General features: G+C 34.6%; 1 protein-coding gene across 3 annotated transcripts; it reads right to left on the minus strand.

Moving 5' to 3' along the window:
- Positions 1 to 1,897: 1,897 nt before the first annotated feature.
- LOC103492009 (gamma-tubulin complex component 4 homolog) lies at positions 1,898 to 15,224 on the minus strand. 3 transcript variants are annotated; one of them, XM_051081686.1, is made up of 17 exons: positions 14,532 to 15,224; positions 13,652 to 13,863; positions 13,285 to 13,576; positions 13,024 to 13,160; positions 12,303 to 12,401; positions 11,580 to 11,697; positions 6,282 to 6,560; positions 6,059 to 6,139; positions 5,908 to 5,991; positions 5,161 to 5,247; positions 4,976 to 5,031; positions 4,585 to 4,782; positions 3,798 to 4,023; positions 3,605 to 3,693; positions 3,322 to 3,475; positions 3,057 to 3,179; positions 1,898 to 2,305 (listed from the first exon to the last, which is right to left on the minus strand). In XM_051081686.1, the coding sequence occupies exons 2-17, from the start codon at positions 13,822 to 13,824 to the stop codon at positions 2,234 to 2,236; spliced, it is 2,268 nt and encodes a 755-aa protein (XP_050937643.1). In that variant the 5' UTR covers positions 13,825 to 13,863; positions 14,532 to 15,224; the 3' UTR covers positions 1,898 to 2,233. The 3 variants fall into 3 exon arrangements, with proteins under 3 accessions (XP_050937643.1, XP_050937644.1, XP_050937642.1); XM_051081687.1 differs by having other exon boundaries at positions 13,285 to 13,547; positions 14,532 to 14,910; XM_051081685.1 differs by having other exon boundaries at positions 13,652 to 13,868; positions 14,532 to 14,909.
- Between the last annotated feature and the right edge of the window lie 259 nt (positions 15,225 to 15,483).

A 15,483-nucleotide genomic window follows, 5' to 3' on the forward strand; every position in this document is an offset into this window, starting at 1 on the left:
AAGTTACATGGAAAGGGTGAATATATAAAATATACCCAATAAAAACCCGACTACTAGGCCCACTAAGTGAAAGTTAACTTCGTTCATACCTCGTGCCATAATGGTCACATAAGGGTAAAGAACCTAAGGACACCGTGCACGAGGATATACTATCCTAATAGCTAAAGCTAACGATCACCATCAGCCCAAAACATGTGCATATAACAAACTCAGTAAATAGGCATCATCATGATTTAACAGTAACCACATGATGTCACAATAACCACAGGCACCCTTCATAAATTCCACAGTAATCCATTAGCTATAACTAGCAACCTATTAGCTAAGTAACTGGCTGCCCATCCCAAGTATCACAATAGCTTATACAATGTCATTAGTTATCCAACACAATCATACAATAACTCATAAGCTATGTAAATAGCTCCCTATAATAGTTATCATGCCATAGGCTATGCATAAATTTCGTCAATAAAAGATTCAGTAAACCGTCATACGTCCTAACACCCACCATTCCTCATCAATAAGTAAGTGTTGTTCTCACAGTAAGCATGCACAAATAATTATCCTTAATTCAATGACTACCCTTCACAATTAACAATAACCTTAGGCTATACAGATAATTGACCATCACAACTTTTATAGATTATGCATATAATTTATGGTACGTGTAAGACATTGAAATTTAAAAATAATTAAAGAGATCAATTGAAGCAAGATATTTCCATTTATAATTCTAAAGGACGTTGAGTAAAAAATAAACTATCAATGATTTTAATAATGATATAAACTTAAATTTCGTTTTAATATGGAACCATTTTGTATCTACTAAATCGTTGCGGAGTTTTTTGTATTTTTTTCCTATTAAAATATTAATCATTCAACTCTTAACTTTAATAACAATTTTTCTTTCCAAATTATTAACCATAAACATTGAATTTTAATGAAAGGAGCAAAACAATATGAAATATCATTTTAGAATAATATAAATATGCATTAGAAAGAATTTGTATTTGTGAAAAGACGTGCATTGATGATGGTTTTAAATTTCAATTTACTTGTTCTTTATTAATAAAAGTTAAAAAATATCGTTTTTGTATATTAAAATCATCGGCGAATCCAAAAATTTTGTTGACGGAATGAGACTTGAACTTAGGTCTAGAAAAAATTGAAAGAAAGTTGGTATAACTTTATAGTATTATTTTTAGTTATATATATATACATATATATATATATATATATATATATATTATAAATAGTATAAAGTTATACTAAATTTGTTGGTGAAAGGAACAAAATACAATTGTTGAAGGATAAAATGACAAAAGAGAAATGTAAAATTAAAATGAACAAAAATTAGAAAAGATAAGAGGTACAGAAAATTTGAAAGGATGAAGACAAAATGAAATTTGTTCAAAAATGTAATAAGAAAAGGGGATGTAAAATTAAATGAAAAGAAAAAAGAAAAGAGATTGAGGTATGTAGAAGACACGAGTGTGAGTATAAAGGCAAAATGGTATCTATAGAAAAAGTTGAAAGTTAAAAATTCTCATCCTGACTCGTTTTAATGCAGTATAGATTATATAATTGTGTCTTTTTCACATCTTTTAGATTCATGGGGGACAATAATGGTTTTCAGATCAAAGCTTTTCAAGGAGAGTAAAAACTAAAAGTTCTTTTTCTTCGGTTGCATTTAATTATAACAAAAGTTAGTGTTGAGAATCCATTAATTCATTTTTCTTTTTTTCTCTCTATGCAGGGGTAATGTTACTTGCATAGTACAATGAACATATACAAGAATAAGCTAATGTGATACTTGGGATGTGTAGCCGGTTACTTAACTAATAGTCTCTATTACATTCTATGTTATATCTACTAAAGAAATGAACGTATACAAGAATGTATAAAAATATATTCAATTACATTAAGCATTTTACTAATTCGGGTATGTATATATAGAAATAGAACTCATTCCCTATAGATTTGCTATCTTCACCCATCTCCAATCTTGGTTAATAAATATTGAAGTAAAAACGAAGACAAAATCAAACCTAAACTCCATCCTATTTGTGATGGTTCAACCAGACATATCTAATTAATCAAAGTTGTTTCTATTCAAGATAGAATGCTCTTTGCTCCTATCTACTTTTATCCAAATCTACATTCCATTTAACACTGCAAATTACCACAAATGAGAGACATGAATTCAATGAGAACCACCAACATGAAAGTGGTGCTATTGTTGATTTAGTACTGGAAGTGCTGAGGGCCGTGGTCTAACGACGTTGAGTACTCCTCGTGCAGTAGCCTGTTGCATGACAGAAATTATACAAACATAAAATCTTGTGTATGTTTGGAAGTGATTTTGAAATTATTGATATCACTTTTGTCATCTTAAACATCACTCCAAAACATGTCTTTAACTACTCAAACATTGTTTGGTAATCATTTTATTTTCTATTTTTGTTTTAGAAAATTAAGCATATAGACACTACTTCCATCTCTAACTTTCTTCCCTTATTATCTATCTTTTACCGATGGTTTAAAAACCAAACCAAAATTTGAAAACTCGAAAAGTAGCATTGAAAGCTTGTTTTTGTTTTCAGAATTTGGGGGAAAAAATCAACTATTGTACTTAAAAAAATGCAAATCATGGTATGAAATTGGGAGGAAGTGGACTTGATTTTTAAAAATCAAAACCAAAAAACAAAACAATCTTAGTATTTCGTTTTACAATTCTAAACGCAATTTTCATATCAACAAAATTGATTTTGAACAATTAAAATCATATTTTGAAGTGGCTTTAACCATTTCAATATCACTCTCAAATAAGTCCAAAAACTTTTACTCCACATATTATACTCATAATCCATCCCACGAATCCCTAAGAAGCCTTCACCCACTCCTAGACTAGTTCAGGATGAAAATCAAGGTTTTGCGCCATTAAGTTTTTTGACTATGTGGTATTTAAACATCTCAGATTCTCAACTATAAATCCTTTAAGAATTGTAAAAAAAAAAAACAGAAACAAAACAAAACAAAAAAGAGAATCTTTTTACCTCAAAGAAGGAATTGAAATTCAAACGCATCAAGAAACGTCTCAAGAATGGAGCTCTCTGACTCCCAACCAGCCTGCTACTTCGCAAAATCGTGTACAAGGAGTTGGATTTCTTGTTGAATTCCTAAAATCAAATCAAATGTAAGGATGTCACATAATAAGACATCTATAACATTTTAGAAATTGATGAAGAGCTATTAGCTATTTCTTTTTTTTTTTTTTTTTCTTTTCCTGTATAGACGATAGATATGCAAATCGTGTTACACCTCGGTTAGGTGTTCCAGTTCAGAAGGGTCTGAACTACTGTCTTGATTTTCTATACTCCAACAAAACTGCAAGCAAAGCTTCATTATGCCATCCAGTATTCTTGAAACGGAACCGATATCCAAGAATGACTGTGAAATTAAAGCCGATAAGTACCTGTACCGGGTGATTAAATGCATTAGCACAAGTTTATAATTTATCACAACCAATTGTCTTCGAAGACTAAGTTGGAGATGAATTATTAAGATAATGTGTGAACCATATAAAATTAGGCAATAGACATACTCCTGGTGAAACCCCACAAGCTCAGTAAAATCATGAGAATCTTGGATATGGTCTTGCAAAATATTCCATTGAGATTCAATCACATCGACCTAGAGGACAAATAACAACTTAAGTACAAATGGAGAGTCATAATTTAAGTACATCAGTACATCAGTACATGATATTAAAGTCAATCGAAGATATTAATTCTGACCTGGATATAAAACTGAAGATTTCTAATCAAGAATGCCATATGTTCTCTTACACGCCACATCCGTCTAAAACGTTGTCTTCGCTGCAGAGATATTGAACCATCAAATTGAGCATTGCGAATGTTAGCAAAATCGGCATGATCTTGGTGCATGAGGGATGCCCATGATTTTTCCAATTCCATTTGTGTTCGTTTCAGCCGCAATAAGTATTGAAAGACCCTACAATACCTGAACCACCTATCTTGTTAACAGCGGAAGGGTTGAGCAAATCTACATTAATAAGAACATATTCAACAAATCTCAATTTATTTAGATCTCCCCAATCTCCCAGGAACAGTCGAAATAAGATTTTACAATCGACAATCAGAAACATGCTGCCCTCCATTGTAAACACTCCTAAATCCCTGAAAATAAATGTTGCCACAAACAACTAACTAATGATACTCTCTGGCCATAAAATCACAGCAAGCACACGTCCATTCCTCACTCATTGCATTACATGGCTACCTCTTTTTTCTCTTTCCGACATCTTCAATACCAGGAGACTTAGGGCCTACCGGTATTCAATATATGTTTTTGTTTCAAAGCAAATGGGGCAACTAAAAGATCCCAGTTAGTAACTTAATCCCTAGTCTCTTGGAGCCGATCCTGATGTAGGTAAAGCATTACGAAGATAAGCAAGGCCATCCACATGATATAAGAAGTGGATCCTTAACAATCCTATTATCTAAAAAATAAAAACATATCCAAAAAGAAATCTAGAAAAGAAAAGTAACAACCAATGCTTACTTAGAGAGCACTTCTTGAGTAAAGAATAATTGCAGAGGCCAATCAATATAGTATTCAAGAGAAACACCATCCCAACCATCAGGAGACATATCTAATGATAAATTTGATGATAGAGCACCGCCAGGATTTCCATCAATGATAGGTTTTTCCTTCAGGTCTCCTTGGGCAGACTTGACCTTGACTCCAAAAGATGGCATCCTGGAAGAAGTGAAAAGGATTTCCAAAGACACGATTGATACCCTTAAATGATGTAATAATAAGCAATTTAAAACCAACCAAGCTTAGTTCTCATATACAATTATAAATGGGTCAATAGCAATTTAAAACCAACTAAGCTAGTTTCCAATTATACATATATAATTTTAATTGGGTTCATTAGGCAACTACTAACCGCAATGATACTCTAGAAAAGTATCTGTCTTCTTCACTTGTAGTCTTTGTTGCAGCCTGCATGGTAAATGAATAGTGCAGAAAAAGTTTATGCAATCACATAAATCAAGAATAAAGTTTCATTTCAAATACATATTGAAGAATTGGAATAGTTGAGAACAAATCATCTTGCACAAGAAAAATTACCAACTGGAATGGGATCATAAGATCAGCTTCAGCAGTTGATTGGCGAGGGGGTAGGCGCATCAAATGACGACTTTCCTCAAGAAAACACTAGATTAAGCAATCGATGTATCAGTATAATATAAAGTTACCATAAGGAATGATCCAACACCATTTAGCTCAAAGCAACAAAAGATTTTGGTTTTCTACAATATTCTACTAAATTTAAGCAAAGATTAGCATAGGAGACTCCATTCTAAAGCAAAAACATATGTAGTAATGTAAGAAAGCTTCAAAGTAACCAAATTCTACCCAGAACACAAAAGGTTCAGCATATAATGTGCTGAAAAGCTTCAAATTCAAGTGTACTTAATCACACTCCACAGAGAAATGATAGCAGAAAATGAATAATTCTACATTAGAAAGCATCAACTTATATCTTAAAGAAGTTTGAAGTCTACAGAACTCTACTTCAATTTTCCCTGAAGACTACGAAGATTCATCTTCTAGGGAACAAAATTAAAACATTCTTACAGCTTCACAAGTTGAACAAGGATATTGACTATAAGCACATGAATTACTAAAAAGACTTGGTAACAAACGTGAGATGACATCTCAGTTATAAAGTTTCCTCTTAAGAGCCACAGAAACTGGGAACCTATCTTCCTCAACATATTGATGAAGAATCATATTTTCATATGGCACTTAAAAGATCCTCAATTGAAGTAAACGCAAAAGAAGAAATTAAATTTGGATTGGTCCATCATTTACCTGGAAGAAATCACCTTTCGCTAAAAGGAAATAATCTTTTAGGGCCTTGAGGTGGCCATTGAGGTCAGCACGCACTACTACAAGCTGCCTAGATAATGTTAGATAATTATAAAAGGATGAAAGGTAGAACTAAATGTTTCTCGATCAGAACCTGCCAAAGATGACTAGCCGCAATAGCCCTAATGGAATCAACAGCCGACTCAAATGATCTCTTGTGAAACTCGGATGATTCCTACACATAATGGAAGTCTATTTTCTCTAAGAAATCAATGGGTTGTGCAGAGAAGTGGAAAATGAACAACTATTAAGCACAACGAACAAATTTAAGTTAAGGAATGTTCCCGTAGTAATCAACTTGATACAATTGTATAAACCTTAAGATCTAAAAGCATGGCTTCTATCTTATCTGCTTCAGATTGAAGAAGCAACTCTTCTCCAGTCAACTTCGTGGCAACAAAAGGTTCCTTTTGGAGGGGAAAGTTTCTTGCATTTCCTTTAACATTCAAAGGTAATCTAGGCATATTTGAATGTGATTGATTTCCAGCACCCTGACACCAGAAGGCATTGCTTGGGTTCCGAAGAACCCTAATGGCTTTACCAGCAAAAAGAATTGATTCAGCAACACGCATATGGATATAATCAGGAAGCATATCCTGAAAGTAAAATGAGAAAAAGAAAAGACTAGTTAGCAAATAAGTTTAGAATCAAACCCAGTTCCTCCAAAAGACACACGACAGTGAAAAATAATTATACAGACAACCTCAGACATACTAGAGAGAGGGAAGAGAAGAGAAACAGATGAAGTAATAAAGCCCTTAAAAGTCTTAAGGAAAAACTTGAAAGAGATTTTTATTGAATAATGCCAATAGTGAATACACAAGCCATCTTAAATAGGCTGAGAACTTGATCAGCAAACTAGCTAAAAGAGTAAAAAACTAATTAAACGAAAGCTTACAACAATTAAACCGGCCAAGTTGACATACATACCCGTAAATAGGGGCTTTCAAGCATACAAAGATCTTTTTTTTATAGAAACTATTGAAAAGAAGAACGCAACACAAAGTATAAGTGGAAGCCCTAGTACAAGGAGAAAATACCACGATGGAAGCCGCTCTTATTATTTTCTAATGATGAAAAAAACAAGGGGGAAGAATATATATAGGCTACAATAAGCTCTAACAAATAAGGAAATAAAACTAGAGCACAATAAATTACAAAAATACCCTTGAGTTGATTATAAACTAGCTCCTTATTTCCAACAAAAACAACTACTTTCCTTGAGAAAAAAAGAAAGAATACAAGAACATTAAAAAAGCCCACAAGAAACCCACTAAATAAAGGGTTTCCAACTAGGCGAGATATTGCCTAGAGAGGAATTGGGCAATGTGCCCAAGAAGATAAATTCTATTAAGTCAAGCGTTTACAATGCACTTTGTTAGGAACTAAGATAGTATGGAATGCATGTGTCCCACATTGGTTAGAATGAGATAACCAATGTGATACTCAAGTGACTTGGCTCTCCCACCTCAATAGTTAGCATTTGAGGTGTGGTTCTCTAAGGTGCTTAAATACCTAACATACTTATCTGTAACATAATATCACTTACAGTGGTACTTAGAGCCTAACTTATTATTGATCATTTAGGCTCCCCTAGATGTGAGACTCCTTCTCAATAGAACCTAAACTCCACCTAAGTATACGAATATTAGTGAAGAATCACTTGGCTTTCCCTAAGCATGAGACTCCCTCTCATCACGGCTTCATCTACTCGCCTTCATCTACATAGCATTTTATTAATCTAGATACCCCTATGACGCTTCCCCAGATTGGTACTCTTTAGTAATAGTTGTTATTACTAAATATCAGGCTCCCCTGACTTCTATATTTGAATCTTCCGAAGATAGCAGGCTCCCCTAATTTGAATAATTGAAGCTTAGATATCAAGCTCCCCTTGATTTGAAGCTTTCAATTATTAAAGTCTTTTTTAATTTCTTATCTTCAAAGTATCAGGCTCTCCTTACTTTTATATTTGAATCTTCCGAAGATATCAGGCTCCTCCTGATTTAGATAATTGAAGCTTCCAATTATTAAAGTCTTTTTTAATCTCATATGTTCATTGTTCTTGGATCGATCTTTACAGCAGTAATATAATCTTCATGAAAGTATTTAGTTGAAGGTGAAAACTTACCTTCCAATCAAAACTCGGCTACAATTTTCTTCTTGGATGCATCTACTTCAATTACTCGAAAGAGAGTGAAAACTCCTATTTACAGATAGAGTTTGATGAACTTCAAACGGGAATTGAAAAAGCAATCTTCAAAAAATTTCGGTTAAAAGAGATTTGAACAAATGATCTTTTAAGATTTTGTTCAAAAATCTCGAAGAAACTTGTTGATGAAGTAATTAAAATATCTTCATGAAAAATCTTCATGGGAGAGAAAAAAACCACCGTATGAGGGATCAACAAAAATTCCGAAAAACTTGGATTGATATTTTTTTGGAAAATAGTTCTTTTAAAAAGAAACGAAATAAAATTTATTGTAAAAAATGTAACAGTTTTCAAAGCTGATTTCGACAACGTTTGGGTGGTTTCGAAGCTCTTTAAGCATGATAACTGGGTAGAGATTAAGGATACTTTGAAACTATACTTTGATTCAAATGTCATAATTAATCCCCTATTTGGAGAAAACGCTCTAGTGGATATGAACTGTGGACCTTTGAATGAGCTCCTTGAGAATCTAGGTAAATGGCAAAAGTTTGGCGCCTTTCATTTAAATTCGACAAATGGAACAAATGTTCCTGCAGAAGACCAATTTATTTGAAGGGTTGAGGAGGATGGATTTCAATTAGAAACCTACCTCTAGACTACTGGAGCAGGCTAACATTTGAAGCAATTAGAGCTCATTTTGGGGGATTAGAAAACATTGCAGATGAAACCATAAATTTCCTTAATGTCTCAGAAGCTAAAATTCAAATGAAGGAAAATCTATGCAGATTTATCCCTGCAACTATTGAAATAACGGATGATAAGAGGGGTAACATATTTTTAATTTTTGGTGATATCTCATCAATCAATCAGCCCAGCAAGGTTCGTGCAAATCTCTTCATATATGATTCTTCCAATCTACGGTTCGTTTAAATCAGGTTATGATTGATGAAGAAATTGCTTGTGAAATATTAAATTCTAAGTTAGATTTCCTTCTTCCCTCGAGGTTCCACTTGAAGCTTCAAAGGAATCCTTTTGTTCCCACCAATAAGAAGGTTGAGCTACAGATACAGACCTCACTGGAGTCTCACTGGAAGTCCAAGGAAGATTTTGATTACAGGGAACAATCTTGTTAACTCTCCAACAGTTGTTAATTCCGTTAAAGGTAGTTTGCCATTATTCACTAAGCTGTTAAGTAATTTAGATGGCTGTTCAAATTCAGGAAGGTGCAAAGTTGTGAAAGATGAAGAAGTACAATTCGTGAGGGAAGAGAAAAATCCAGTCGTGCCACCTGTCTTACCCATTGAAATTCCAAGAACCACTCATGAGTTTAAGGATACAGCGGCTAAGTCATTTTCGGTACTCAATAAGAAGTTGAGAGTTAATTTTGCTGATAACAAAAAATTAGATGCCAAACCACCCAATCTTTTTGAACCTTCATCAAAGGCAGCCCATCAGTCACAAGGCTTTCTTACACACACTTCAAGCTCCTCCAACAGCAGATCGTTGCCCAAGTTTATTCAGTTCCATTAGCTCCTCCTCGATTTGACACTACAAAATCAAGCAAGACCTTGTCCGGAACATGCTCAAGTAGCTCCTCCTCTTCCCTCTCAAATTCTTCTTCGTCTTCTTCCTCAAATAGGGATTCCCCAAAAATGGAAAAGAGGAGCAAGAGCCAACCAGATGTGAGGAAATACTCACAATTATTCAAGCCTTTCCTTAAGTATTTTGTTAGAAGAAAGAGACCAAAGGAAGTAACTAAATTGAGACCCATCAAGGAGAAGTTGTTCCCTGAGCAGAATCATGATGTTTTAGAAAATTATTGTTCTAAAATCCAAGCTCCCTCTCAAGCTAATAGGTAAGATTCTCATTCCTCTCATCTTCAACACTTAGAATACTACAGCTTCTCAATGTCTAATTCAGAGGTGAAATTCTTGAGAGGTGTTCCAAGCCATTCTCCTGTCATTCCATCCAAAAAGAAGAGCGAGATAACCTTCGATCCTCTATTCAACGTGAGTAGTGAAGAGTGTGAACACTTGGAAAAGACAGACAGAAATGAGGAGCAGTTGCAAATGGAGCCCTCAGAAACAGACCTAAATGCTCTATTTCAGATTGATGAAGAGTTGGAAGATGTTTGGAATGTTAATGAGCAGTGTTCAGCTTGCCCATTATCAGTGCAGCCCATTAGACTTCCAGATCATCTAAAACCGTTTGTAGCCGATTGCAGTCTATTTGATAGTATGGAGTTCCATCTCAAAACCAATTGGCAAATTTAATTATATCACTAACACTCCCTCTCACTGGTGAGCTTGAAATATTTGAAAGACTCAACAAGTGAAAATTAATTTTAATTAGGAAGTAAACGACAATGTAGGGGCTTGAACACAAGACTTCTCTGGACCACCTACTCTGATACCATGTTTGATAGTATGGAGTTCCATCTCAAAACCAATGTGGGACTCTCAACATCTCCAACATGGTATAGCACCCGTTTGATCATTCCCAACAGATTTTGCATCCTCCAAAGGCTCCATGATCTTTTTGCACGAGCGTGAGCAGTGAAGGGTTAGAAGAGGGCATGCTTTAGGGGTTTTTCATCAAGTTTGCCTCGTCAATTGGCCTGCCTCATTCAACCAAGGTTTAGAAGTTTTCTTCTCATGTTTGGTACCTCAGTTGTGCATCAGAAGTCTTGGTTAGTAGTTTGTCAACTCGTGTAGTCTTTGAATTTTTTACGAATCCGATGTTTTTTGGTTGGAATCAAGATAGTTCTGCTTTTTTGTTTCGTCCTCTTGAGATGCATCTTCTTCAAGCTTCTCAAAAAATTCTTCTTTCATGGTTATGATTTTTTTTGGCACACTTTAGTTTTCCCTTCCCAACATCTCAATTGTATTGGTTTATTTTGGCTGCTGTTTTGGTTGTTTTTCGGCCTAGTTTGGAGTTTATTAATTTCTTGTGCCTCGTTTTGTTTGTTTGTGTATTTGGTTTCCGGTTTCTTTGTCCCTTACAAATTCAAGCTCTTTGTATATTTCTCTTGTACTTTGAACATTAGTTTGATTTCATTATATCAATAAAGAGGCTCGTTTCCTTATAAAAAAAACAAGTTACGTGGTTATTGGTCTAGGTGCATGCAAGATGACCCGAACACTTGGTGATAATAAAAGAAAAATGACAAAAAAAAATAGGCAATCATTGAAGAAATATGTTACAATATGGTTTATCATTGATGTATAGCACAAAATGAGAACGAAATTCGCAACAAGTGAGAAGTAACAACACTTGGCTATCACAGGAAAAATGGAGGTGAAAAAATCAGTCAATATGGACCCATTAAAAATAATGAAAGTGTCATAAAAAAGCATGTCAAATTTAAGTTACCACACGAACTAAAAGCAATAATCATTAAAAACAAAAATTAACCAGGAAACAAACCAGTAAATATTGGTAGAAGGCGTGGCAATGAATGTACCAGATAAATGTGAAATCCCAAGTGCCAATCAGTCAAAGATTCATCAGTTGACAAGCGTCCTAACTTCTCTGACATATCTTGTACAGATGAGCCTTGATTAGTCTCCCTGTCATCCTGCCTGAGCAGTTTGATGATCACAAAATGAATCGTGCATTTCTAGATTGTAAAAATTATCAAATGCAACCAAAGAATGTAAAGAGGAAAAATTAAATCAAGATTGATCATCCGTGACTTATTCTCTAAACAGCTGCTTCTTTGTTTCCTTTCTCCTTCTAAGCCTTCTCCATTAAACTTGCTTATTACATTGTATCTTTATCTTCCTGGAACACTTTATAATCTACTAAGACTCAATAAAAGAATTATAATAGATAAGAATACCATATTTCTCGAATATGAAAATTCCTCCATATCAACTGCATAGATTTTTCACTGAACAAGATTTCTATTACTGTTGAATACCAGAATATATCCACCAAGCAAAATCCTAAATACATCCATAAAACCATCAATTCTTAGATACCATAACAAGATAGTCTACAAAGGCCTAACCAAATGTCCACTATATTTATTAAGAAATTATGGCAGCCCTCCACCAAATAATCTGTTGATGTAAACTGTAAGCAATCTCTGAACGCAAACTGTGTTCAACTATAATCAACTGAGAGCCCGAGACAATAGGCCATGTTTGCTATAATAAGATATAACAGTTCTTAGTGTCATTACCTTCTGATGAAAAATTCTCCATGCTTATCTTGAAGAAGCCCATAAACCATCCATGATGCTAGTTGATTGTACATTACCTGATGACCGTGCCAAAGGAGCCTATTCTTTTGGCAGAGGTCAAAATTAGGAAGAAAAGCAAAATAATGTTTAGATAAATTAAGCATGAACTTCCGATAAAGCGTAGCTAGCAAGGTAATTCTGCCACATGATCTACAATGAAGAATAAACAATGTAAATGTTCATTTAAGAGGTGCTATATGGATCGATGGACATTTAGCTCATACAATTTCTTTCAAGCTAGTGATGAAAATAGCAATTTCCAACCAGTGAACACCCTCCAGTCCCTCCTAATGAATTGAAAATACCAGGGCATGGACCAACTTCTAAAATTCCACTATTAAATACAACAATGAACATAGGATATGGATAGCAAGGCCTCAGAGAATAAATTCCTTCTTCCTTATGCTTCTTCTCCTTTTCCATTCCCTATTCATTTTCTCATTTTATTTTTATCTCATTCAATATATAAGGTACTCGTTGATCTCAGATTCCAATGGCTTCTACTGTAGTATGTTTTGTTAATAGAAAGCTCATTCTTTCTAGAGTGGATAAATGATACCATCTTAACAAATGCATAAAGGAACACACTGATATGATGTATCAAACTTTTCAGACGAGATTTTTTTTTCTTTTCCGTACAAGAAAGAGCTGACTTGAATACCTTTGAATGCAAGTTTGCAATTCAGGCACGCCACAGTGACAACGTTTGTGTAGAAGATTAAGTAGTTGGCCTCCTCGAATATCGTCGCGCTCAATCTCACAAATGAGCTGGTGCAGAGGTGGAAAAAGAACAAAGAACTACAATACAATCAATAAACAAGTCAAATTTATCGCATAATGTAATGAAACCTATTGATCAATACAGTAAACGCTTAGACAACAAAATTACCTACAGAGAAAAGGATAACATCTCAGAACCAACCTTATCGAGGCCCTGGGTGACTATTGCCAAAATTGGCACTGTTTCAGACAACAGTTTCTGCTCCACATGAAGCACAGCAGATCTATAAATAGACAGTATCTCTACAATGCCATTGGCTATGGCCCTCCTGTACACACTAGGGTTTTCGATTTTATCTTTAGACGACTCCGTCGAAATGGCTAAAGAAGACTCATTACCTGAACGAATCCAACTCAAATTCCTAGACTTTGTAGCAAAACGGTCAAGCTCTCTGTAGTAAAATCCTAACACAATGATCCTCTGAATTAGATCCCTGAATCCAAATATAGAAAACAATCATCGATAATGTATATAAAAGAATCCATTTGAAGTGGGTTTGTGGGAATACCTTTCGCTCGGTTCAAGAAAGGAGATATCAGAGGCGAGCTTGAACGTGGGTTCGCCAGAAATGGGGGCATCAACAAGTAAGTTATTTAACCCTAGGGAATTGTAATGCTCTCTTTCATCGATTATCAGATCGCCGGTGTAACCCAGTAGAGCAAGCAGAAGTTCGTGTAACATTTTTGCTCTCTTTGGAATTACAGAACTCTATGATAACCACTGAACTAACAAACAAGAATGAAGAGAGTATCATAAAGAGAAGGAGATGTTTTGACGCAACTTTTTGAATCTTGACTAACTATGATCTTCACTACATGCATGCTAATGTCATTTTGAAATAGATGAAAACGTAGGAAGAACAACTATTTGTTATAAAAATACTAAAAACTTGATTTAAGATCCCATTAAAAAACATTGAAAAACTTAGAGTAAAAACAAGTACCGAAGACAATCCAAAGGATATCATTACATTACACAACCCTTAAAATAAGACCATTAAAACAACAAATAGTGAACCCAATATTCATGCTAACATTGACCCATCGACACTCTCGACCCCATTGACTTTATCCACGACCACCAACGATCTCTATCGGCCCTAATTGATTTATTCAGAGCCACTGACCTCTCTATCGGCCCCAATTGATTTTTCTCAAGGCCTTCAACCTCTCCGATAATTTAAAACTAACTTACAGCACCCTAAGTTAATTCAAAATGGTATAAATAGAGGTCCAACATCCAAACGGACTTAGGTGCTTAAATGTCCAAATAATTCCAAAATTACTTCGAATTTATAAATAAGAGCTTCCAAGCATTAGAGACATATCTTGAGGACCTTAAACTAGTTCGCAAAGGAGTTTAGAGTGTTTTTATCCAATGAAGCTTACCAAAATGGATGTGAGCACTTGCTGGAACATGCCCAAATAGTCGAAATAAGAGAAAACAAAGAGGCCCGTATAATGTTGTTGCTCAATGAAGAAACAAAACTAGACTGCAGATCTGGTTGGCACCGGAAGAGGAGCTGTAAGGGTATTTCTTTGGTCGTCGTTCGCTGCAGTAGGGGTTTAGTCTCGACGGAGAGGCTACACTGGGCGAAACAGAAGGAAAAAGAGGGAGGTCTCGAAAGGGTAGACACTGTGAAAAAGGTGGTTTCGGATGGCTATTTTGATCTAACTGAATGATTTTAAATTCAAGATTTTAAATACATACAAAAAAATGGTTAGGAAATGGTCAAAAATAGAATAAAATTTAGGAGAGTAAAGAGTTTTTAGGATGAGTTTTAGATTCGAAAGGCACGTCGGAGGGCAAGAGTCATCTATTAGTATAACAATCAACTTTTGTTAAAGTAAATCATATTATATCACCATCATTTTTCATTATTATTATTGGCTACCGAGTTTATTATTTTACTTTTAAATTAAAATAGTTTATGAAGATTTTCAAATGAGCAGGTGAAATATCAAAATTGCCTTTACCATAAAAGACCTAAAGTTTCCTTTTCAAACAAGTGTTTATCTTACCTTCACAGCGTGTGTCTCTCTCACGATCCAAAACCACAAAGATAACTACGACGGGAAGGTGGAGACCTCAAGTTTGTAATTCTTAAATTCATTTTCCTCTAACCTTTTACCAAGCCACAATCCTCCTCCTCATCTCCGTCGGTCAGCAACTATTTGTCAGGATATTGCCAAAAATAGGCCAAATTTGGAGAGGCTGATGATTTTTAGGATTAGGTTTGTAAAGGTAGAGTTTTACGACAAATTCATAATAAAAAAAAAGTCAATTTTGCTCTTAATGAAATTTCTCTTTCTACATAATGTAAAAGAAATCAGTTAACCC

Source organism: Cucumis melo, chromosome 2, assembly GCF_025177605.1.
Source record: "Cucumis melo cultivar AY chromosome 2, USDA_Cmelo_AY_1.0, whole genome shotgun sequence".
NCBI classification, from domain to species: Eukaryota; Viridiplantae; Streptophyta; class Magnoliopsida; order Cucurbitales; family Cucurbitaceae; genus Cucumis; species Cucumis melo.